Source organism: Corylus avellana, chromosome 7, assembly GCF_965113065.1.
Source record: "Corylus avellana chromosome 7, dhCorAvel1.hap1.2, whole genome shotgun sequence".
In the NCBI taxonomy this organism is placed as follows: Eukaryota; Viridiplantae; Streptophyta; class Magnoliopsida; order Fagales; family Betulaceae; genus Corylus; species Corylus avellana.
In genome coordinates this window covers 26,549,696-26,559,319 of record NC_142496.1, presented here as the reverse complement: position 1 = coordinate 26,559,319, position 9,624 = coordinate 26,549,696, and the positions used below count along the sequence as shown (strand labels likewise).

General features: G+C 34.3%; 1 protein-coding gene across 1 annotated transcript; it reads right to left on the bottom strand.

The window, feature by feature from the left end:
* Positions 1-541: 541 nt before the first annotated feature.
* Positions 542-4,404, bottom strand: LOC132184568 (histone deacetylase complex subunit). Its single transcript, XM_059598247.2, has 6 exons — positions 3,938-4,404; positions 2,131-2,257; positions 1,496-1,635; positions 1,289-1,351; positions 1,119-1,187; positions 542-954 (listed from the first exon to the last, which is right to left on the bottom strand). Exons 1-6 carry the CDS (start codon positions 4,136-4,138, stop codon positions 883-885), a joined length of 672 nt encoding a protein of 223 aa, XP_059454230.1. The 5' UTR covers positions 4,139-4,404; the 3' UTR covers positions 542-882.
* Between the last annotated feature and the right edge of the window lie 5,220 nt (positions 4,405-9,624).

Sequence of the window (9,624 nt, the reverse complement as noted above, 5' to 3'; positions counted from 1 at the left end):
GCTTTTTTTATAGACAAATGCTCTATTTTCCAACGCAATCGCAAACAGGCTCTAAATGACATAAGCAACATGCAAATAATCCCCGGTAGATAATACCTAATGAGATTTCAAGGGAATGGTAGCAACCATGTAGGAATCAAGAGATATGGACATAGCTCAATAACGTTGAGCCATAGTCCCCAAAGACAGACCACACCTCACGGAACAAAGGTTTCTAATTCAAATTTTCACACCTCCTTTCCGTCCTATAGTGCTGACATGTAAATATATATAACATTGAGCCATGAATTTCACTAATAACACAAGGCAAACAGAAAACAAGGAAGCAGGACCCATGTGATGGGATCCGAATCCACAATAATATGGATAGAGATTGGCAACAATTTTGGCAAATTCGAAGTGCTAGTAATTCGAACCACAAATGTAAAAGAGCCCTACATAAAACCCACCAGACCAAGCAGCAAATGATATATCATGGGGCTCCTTATGGTAGAAGAAATTCAAATTTAGCACCACTTTGAATGACCAATAAATCAAAGGATGCAAAGTAATAACAAATATATACATTTTAAAACCCCACTTCCTCAAGTCAGCAGTACATTCAACCGAGTTTGGAAAGAAAGCCACAAGGGACTTCTTTAAAGGTCTGATCACGACCTTACATATATCTACATAACTACACTACCAAAAAGAAAGAAAGAAAGTAAGAACCTCTATAACTCGGAACAAAGTAATACTACCCTAGTAACCGAAACCGATAGACATAAACAAGCCACAGATAAATATGTTACAGAAATCACTGCAGAGGGAAGTGGACATTTAGGTACCAGTATCAGTTAGCATAGACAACCAAATGCAAAGATCTCTTCATTTCTCTCCAGGTCATTTGCACACAGTCTTCAATCTCTTTGCAGCCTGAACAAATCCCAAAATGACCTGCAACTCGTCCATTTGCTTCACCACCAGAAAAGAAAAGAAAAGAAAAGAAAAGAAAAAATGGATTTTCATTTTTCATAACAGAATAATGCTATCTAGTATTAAAAAGCTGCTGAACCTAAACAATGTAAGTGTAACACCTAGCAGTCCAATATGTTAGCAGCAACCAGTTTTGCAAGTACCTGTGACATGAAATGCCTCTGAACAACATCAACTAGTTGTTCTTTTGATGGGTTGGGGATAGCATCCACCTAGCAATTCAATATGTTAGTACACACCAAAAAAAAGAAAGAAAGTGACTCAATGCTGGCAACAGACCAATAATTAACTTTCTCCTATTAGAAAAACTCACAAGGTTAAAGTGTCGCCAATATCTCCACAAAGCAGCCATCTCCAGTTTGCTTAAGTCAACCCTCTGGCAAAGAAGATGTTTTAGTAGTAAATAAGTTTAATAGTAAACCCCAAAAACGTTAAACACCTTTTACCGCATAAAAGCTAGATAGCCTTAAGATAGGAGAATAGGAAAGGGTAAACAGAAAAATAGTACAGGCTTACATACCATGGACCCACGAGGAGTAGAAACAGATCCCTTAGACTGCGAGTCACATGAGAGAGATCTGCTCATAGTCCTATGAGATGACACGGATGATTTGTGCATTCTATGCCTCGATCTGTGGGACTTTTGGGTGTCATCAGATCCTGGGAAATCAGAAATAGCAGTACCACAATCAAAAAGTGTTGCGGGTCCAATAAAAAGATAAAGAAATAAGACAACGAAGCTTTTGAGAATAGTAAAAGTAAAAGTTGAAGACAGAATGGATCCTATGTACCAACCTCAATCACTTTTCTCTAGAAAACATTCTGTTCCAAACCCACGATTACAGAGGCCCAAGAAAATAACAAGTAGATTATCAAAAGATCACAGGCATGCATTCAATATGAGCAATGGCATTCAGTATTTGATATTACACCCAGTAAAATATAGCTTCACTAGATCATGAATCTATATCAGACTACCATTCAAAAGAAATTATTCTTCAGATTCCATATCAACACATGAAGAAGAAAATCAAGGTTTTGCAAAACCTATGCTCTACTAATCTCTGTAGCTTTCCAAACAAGTCTTGAGTGTCATGTAACAAAATTTGGTGACAGCAGCACACTAATCATATAGAATTCGTTATCGAAACTCACCCATATCTGAACCATTCCATGGCATGTGCTCAAATTCAAGGTCATCATCTTCCTCATTACCGGTAGGAGCTTCAATCACGCTCAGGGCATTCCTCTGTAGCTTTACTTCTATGCCATTTGTGAGAACCTGCAAATTGCACAATCAAGTACCATTGTCAAGACCAAAATAAATGCCTCATGTCAGAATGTATGACAAGAACAAAAAAGAAACCCAGAAAACTAGCAGCGCACAGGAAGAAAATAAAAAGTGCAAGAAAGGATCAATCCAATTCAAATCAAATAAAAAAAGTTGCATTTCAATTCAGAATTTAAAAAAAAATCAAGGAATTTGAAGAAAAATTGCAATTATTAATAGCATCTTACACCTAATCATTTCAAACCCACATATTAAATTAATAATAAGGCTTAAAAGCACTCCATGAATTTCATCCATAGAAAAATGTTGTACCTTTCATAGTTAATTAAAGCCATTTAAACTAAGAACTGAAATCTAAATCCTTCCCTGCAAATGCTTCCGTCAAATTAAACATCAATTAAGTTCTATTCCGGTACACTAGCAGAGCCCCCCTGATTTCAAAACTTTTTTTTTAATTTTAGGATTAAGATCAAGTAAAACAGGGTCCAAGAAAAGAATCGAAGAATCAAAAATAAGAGCTTATAGATATTGACGACAAGAATTAAAATGGGAGAAAAAAGTAGTTGATCAAAAAGGTGGCCAGCCAGCTTAACCATTGAAATGATAACATGCGAAACGAAGTTAACCACAGTAATCCAAAACACTCTCTCGATTTCAACTGGGCACAGTAAAATGAACAGTAAATTCAATGCGGACTGCATTTCAAGGAATTTAAACAAAAAAAAAAAAAAAAAAATCCAATTAAAATTGCATATCTTAGAGGAAAAGAAACACAACTTCAATTCACCACAACACAATTGCGTTTAAAAAATGACATTATCCACTAAATATAGAAGTATATCAGAAAACAACAGGAGTATCTTTCAAAAAAAAAAATTAATAAACATAGAATTATTTCCAGTATAAACAACTTCAATAACTGCTGAGCATATGAACCTCAAGATAAACATACAATTATTTCAAGCAATTCAATCACACCATCAAAAGCAAATACCAACATCCAAGAAAAGAAAAAAGAACCGGTTAAGTGTAAATCATTTTCAGTCCAAGCAATCCTAACAATCCGAGAAAGATCCTTCCCCATAAGCCAATCATGCAAAACTGCTAATCAACCCAAATTTAACGGAAAAATATCAAGGCTTGCACTAAGATAAAATTGGAAAGTAAAATCTAAGAAATGTACACCCAAAAAATTTAAAAGCCATACCGATAACGCAATTCGAAACCACACATATAGAAAACTTATCAGATCACCAGATCCATTGATAAAACCAAGCATGCAATCAAAACCCTTATCCAAAATCTAAAATTTGAAAGTATTTATCCTCACAGATCATCTTAAAACTCACAAAAATTAGAAATTTTGTATCAAAAACTACATGCTGGAACAGACAAAAAATGCACTAATATCCGCACAATGGTGAATTCAAACTGGAAGGCTATCAATGAACAGAGTCAATGAAGCATACAAGCAACCAGCATTACCAAATAACATTGTTAAAAAACAAAATGACCCACATTGCTGACACAATTCCAATCAAATGTCCCAAAACACAAAATTCAAAGACCAAATTTGCAAACAAAACACATTACAAACCAAAATTTAGACCCGGAAAACCCAAAATAAACCCAACCCATTCCCCGAAAACTCAAATTGACCAAGCCAATTACCAGCCAATGCCACCCGCCTAGCCCAACGGCCTTCTTGACCACACCTTGAAGACCCACAAGCACCGATTTGGTCCGATTATTCCCGGTCACCACAACCTTGGTGTGACGAGGCAGCACCGAGAGCTCCTCTTCGCTACTGTCTCCACAGCTCTGCAACTGCGAAAACCCGCCATTGATCGAACTCTCAACCGCCTCGAGCATTTCCGGTCGGACTCAGTGAGTTTAGCGAGCGACAAACTCCGTGAAAACTCGAGAATCAGAGCTCGAAACCATACATATTAGAAAGATCATGTAGTGCTCATCACGTATTCGTGGGTTTCGGAGGCAAAAGCGAGAGAAACGGAAGAGAAATTTGGGTTTTTCCGGAGAGAAAAAACACAGAGTTAGAGAGAGAGAGAGGGAGAGAGAAAGCAGAGAGTGTTTTGTGTGTGTTTGTGAGAGAGAGAAGAGAGAGAGAGAGGGTGAGAGTGACTGGTATCGTTTATTGGTGTGTTGCTATGAATCCCGGAGACGCGAAACAGGCTAATGGGAGAGCGCCACGTCTCGAAGAAAAGAAAGCTCGTTAATCATGCACTTCGAGGGCGCTTAGGTTGCGGCATGACGCTTCATACCACTAGCGGTTTGGGTTTTGGGGGGGGGGGGGGGGGGGGGGCTTTTACTGGAGGTTGACCGTTTGACTAGTTAGGAGCATAGTTGGCGAAATGACCACTATGCCATTGTCTCTGTTTTCAACTGCAATTAGGCAACCTGCAACGTGTGGTTTCAAATTTTTTGGAATCATAAAAGGTTTCTTTTTAAAATTTTTATTTTCTGTTTCTTCTTTTTATTTTCTTTTTTTTTTTTACACGTCTACGAAAAAGGAAAGGAATGAGATGAATTCGAATTAGTGATTTTTGTTTCATTAGACGTGGCATGAGCCGATTGAATTATCTCTTGAAAACTTTATTTTTTATCTTTTAAAAATAGTTAAAACACAAAATACCTTAAAAAATATTAACACGCTAATTTCTTAATTAAATCATTTAAAATACCTTTAAAAATGTTAACACGTTAATTTCTTAATTAAATTATTTAAGTTGATCTTAAAATAGTGTTTTTTGTAATTTTTTTTTTCGTTGGGGCTTATTGAATATTTATATATCTTACATAAGCAATGGGAGGGAGGGGTCTTCTTCTTGAATTAAGGTCCCTTGCATAAAATTACAGACACCTACAAATTACATGGCTATTAGCGTACATGTGGCCTGATTAGGCTTAGTAAATAAATAATTGAAGACCAATAAACACTAACACATCAACCTATATTCAATGTTTGCTTAATCAACTGAAAATCATGTTTCATAAAGCGATGAACATGTAAAAAAAAAATAGGGATGTGAATATGAAGGGGAGTACCGTAATTTACAGCATATCTCTCTCTCTCTCTCTCTAAATCTTAAATTAATCTTAAAGTTAACAGCATATATCTTCTTTTGATTTTTTAGTTAACATAAATAAAACATAACATTGAAGAGAAGTGGCTGGTTGGTAATTTAGCCTAGGAAGGCACAAAAAAACAAATTAAGGAAAGTGTAAAGTAACGTAGAGGGGAACGTAACGGACACCCGACATTCATCCAACGGCCCCACGTGTAGTGAGGCTCTACCTGCCGTCGGTGTTGTCTTATCCAACATGGGATACCCATACCTCCCTCCAAAAACAAAAAATTAAATTAAATTTTTTTTTTTTTTGTTCACGCACAATTTTCCCGCCACATCCGAGCAACATTAGCCGTGGATCTTGGCTGAGCAGCATGACTGCCGTTGAATCATTCTGGCGTCAGTGTAGCCGTTGGATTCTGGATATCCTTAGCAGCAGCTACAGTGGTCGTAGGAAAAGCAGACATGTTCACACAACATGTGTAATGATCATAAAGTTGAAAGAGCGGGTGGACCTTTTGGACTCCTCGGCATAAAGCGAAAGGATAGGGACGAAAACATAAATTAAAAAAACAAAAAAAAGAACGAATGGTGGAGTGTATCTGGTGGACAGCACAGTAAAATGATGGTGATCCACCAGTTCATCTCAGCCGTTGATCAGTGGATAATTCTTGATGAGGCAGCGCTGTCAGTGATCTGAAACGTGGACCACCCTAGTCTATGGAGGCAGCGGAGCACAGTTACATTGGCTATAAAAGTATGGAAAAGTAATAATAATGCATTTAATCAAACAGTATTAATTATTTGGTGTTTGTAGGCTTAAGTTTGACTAAAGTCTGCAGTGTGTGGTGGTATTCTAGGCTTGTTTTTTCAGCTAATTGTGTAATGTGTATCACCGTCTTTGTCTTTACATGGGGATTAGAGAAAGAGGACCTTAGTCCTCGATTCCTTGTGTGTTACGTTACTGACATGATAGAGATTTTCAACAAATCAGAATGTTATGTGCTTAATTTTTTATTTTTAATGTAACAATCACGCTGAACTTTTCTATAATTTTTTATTTTTAATGTAACAATCACGCTGAACTTTTCTAATTTTATTGTGGAATAAAAATGTAATTTTTTTTTATTAATCTTCAACAATTTAATTATAAAGATTCATAGTAATTTTGGATAGTAAATATGAAAGAACTTTCATAAGACTTACTTATCCAAGTATTGAACAGCTCATGTACCCAAATGGGTACGTGAGTCTCATAAAAACTTCTATATTTAGTGTCGAAATTTGTAGTAATTCGAACAAAAAAAATTGCCAAAAATTTGAATCCCATTGGCTACTGCCTTTGCTCAGCTGCTTTATATTGCTAGCAATTTTTGTTTTATATTCCACTTTTTAATTTAAATAGAGCATCTGACATGCCTTTTTAAAAAATGTATTTAAGAATTAGATAGTTTAAAGATAAATGTTGGTTTAATAGATTATTATTATTTAAAAAAAGAAAAAAAGAAAAGAAATCCAACCCAATTTCTCCTTATAAATATATTTAGAGAAATGCTAAACATCTTAAATTTTTGTTCCAATTTCGGCTTACATGGTGTAGTTTAATTAACGGTCAAGATTGAATTTCTCAAAATCTCTCTTCATTTTCTCTCTCCTATTAAAAGCTTGTAAAAGTAAGTCAACTTTAAGATTTAATCTTGATCGTTGATTAAACTACAGCATACATGCTGTTATTAAAATAACAGCATGTAAGCCAGATCTGATTCTTCCAAATAATGTGGAATCCGGATCCCCTCCAATTGAGAAGAAATTGGAGATTATCCAGTTGTTAATCGTAACCCTTCATTTTAAATTCAATAGTATATAAAATCATTTAAATCTTGGTAAAACAAAAGCCAGCATTTAATGTCTCGGTTATACAAAAACAACTGGTATTTTATAGACCATTAAATTTAAAATAAAAGGCCACGATTAACAATTGAAAAATCTTCAATTTTTCCTCAATTGGAGGGGATCTCAATTCAATAATGTGTCACCATCCCATGAGTTAGTGATACATTTTTCAAAATAATAAATCTTATGAGATAATGACACATCATTTGATAACCAACTTTTGAAAAAAAATTAAAAATGTGTAGCTCTTCTCATGTATTTATGGCGAGTAGCTAAGCACGTGTTTGTACTGAAATGAATGTAATCCAAATTAATACAAGTGTGTATGCCGTGGTAGCAAAGACATAGAATCTTACAGTAACTGGAGAAGGTTGAAGATAGGAGAGAAGTACGAGCCCGAGCCCCTGAAATGGAGTGGGTGGCTAAAGCAGACAAGCCATGGGGCTCCACCATGCAACCACTTTGTCGCCCCTACTTATTCTGTTTGTTTATGTGGTTTGGAAATATTTGTTGCAGATAATTAAAAACAAACATCCTCAGTAATTTATTTGTCCATATTATTAGTAATTTGAATAATAAATATAAAAAAGTTTTTATAAATCTCATTAGTCCGAACACTACTTAGGTAGAACTCACCTACTTTTTAGGCAAATAGACCTTATAGAAGCTTTCATATATTTATTATCTAAATAGTTATCAATTCGAACAACAGTAAAAGTACTCACATCTCTCGTTGAAAACAATCAGAGATTAATCGATTAGTTGTAGTGTAGGAATAAAATGGTAATACATTACAACTAACCGATTCCTGTTCGTCTCACAACTGATTCATTGCCATTGGCCAATGTTATTTATGATGTTTTTATTTAGGTCAAAGGTTGATTGGAAAAATATAGTCAAATGAATAATGTAGGAAAATTTGTTTGTTTCACCAATTCTTCTTCGTCCTTTCATTTTCTTTCTCTCTTTTTTTTGACTAGTTGTTATTAATAGATTTGCTGGTTACTTTTGTGGATGACATGAGTGTCAAGTGGGTGCGTTCTTGATTGGGATTAGCCCTTGCTTTATCCTTAAAAAGAAAGACATGGGAGTTAAGTGGACATTTCAATTGAAAACAAATTAGTTACGTCGGGGGTAAGTTTGGAAGTGATCTAGTAACACCAATGACCTCCCATATATACTAAGAATAAAAACATTTAGAACAAAGTTAGAAACGATAGATTATGATTGAGTGTCATCTATCTCATTTATCGTTCGACAGTTATTTATGGGCTTTAACTGATAATTCGAGTTGTTTCTCTTTCAATAATAGAGTTTATCTCTCATTGGCTCACTGGCCGACCTTGACAAATTAAAAAAAGAAACAATAGTCAGTAATTTGAGTTACAAAATAAGATAAAACTTAGAAAACTTTTTTCATTGCTTACCCTATTGGGCTGGAGTTGGAAATTTCATGTAGGAAGTAACAATGAGTATGGGCGGTAGAATGCACAGGAAGAAATGATTATTACATTAAACATTTACGTCTAGTTTAACCACAGTAATTGTATACAAAATTTACCCTTAAGTAATCATAGTTGGGTTTTACTTTGTCACTTTTTTTTATTTTACTAAACCTAGTTTACACCTATTTATTATTATTATTATTATTATTATTATTATTTTTAAGTGAACTCTCACATGTTTGATAATGGTTTTGAAAAGTGATTTTTTAATATGTTTAGATATATTATAAAAGTGAAAAATATTTTTTTGTAAAGTCTACATTTAAAAATTGTTTTCTGTTTTGATTATCGATTTTGTAATTTAGTAAGAGGGCCAGAAGAAAAACTAGAGGAAGAATATCAATACAATTTTTAAACATTGGTAGAATTAATAAATTAAATAACAAGTGACCTTTTGTGTTTTCGTTAAGCTTATAAACATAAACAAGTAATTTTGTAATAATTTAATACTCTAACTGTTTTCTTTTTTCGTTTTTTTATAAGCTAGCTAATTGCTTCACCTAACCTCTAATTAACTCAAAGAAAATTCAACCAAGTAACTCTTGCATCACTTGAATGGACGGTCATCAAGAAAGTATTTGCTTTGTGTTTGTTAATACGTTTTGTATAATTTTTTTTTTTTTTTTGTAAAAGTATTTTGATATGAGATAAATATATTTTATAAATGTTTTAATATTTTTATTATTATTATTTTTTTAAAAAAAAAAGGAAATTTTTGTTACTTCCAGACAAAGCCGTAGCTCGTAGTATATTCCGTAGTATATTGTTGGGCCATATTAAAATATCCTCTCAACAGTCTTTATTTTGGCGGGAGAGACACGATCCATGTGGGGGCCACGAAAGCGGAGGAAAATCCTGAGTTTTGTATGTG

Excerpts from the sequence above, each read along its gene's own strand:
- LOC132184568 (XM_059598247.2), bottom strand. The coding sequence starts at position 4,138 with ATGCTCGAGGCGGTTGAGAGTTCGATCAATGGCGGGTTTTCGCAGTTG. Across the intron at positions 1,636-2,130 it reads ATGGAATGGTTCAGATATGG|GATCTGATGACACCCAAAAG; the intron begins GTGAGTTTCGAT and ends CTGATTTCCCAG. Across the intron at positions 1,188-1,288 it reads ATTGGCGACACTTTAACCTT|GTGGATGCTATCCCCAACCC; the intron begins GTGAGTTTTTCT and ends TTGAATTGCTAG.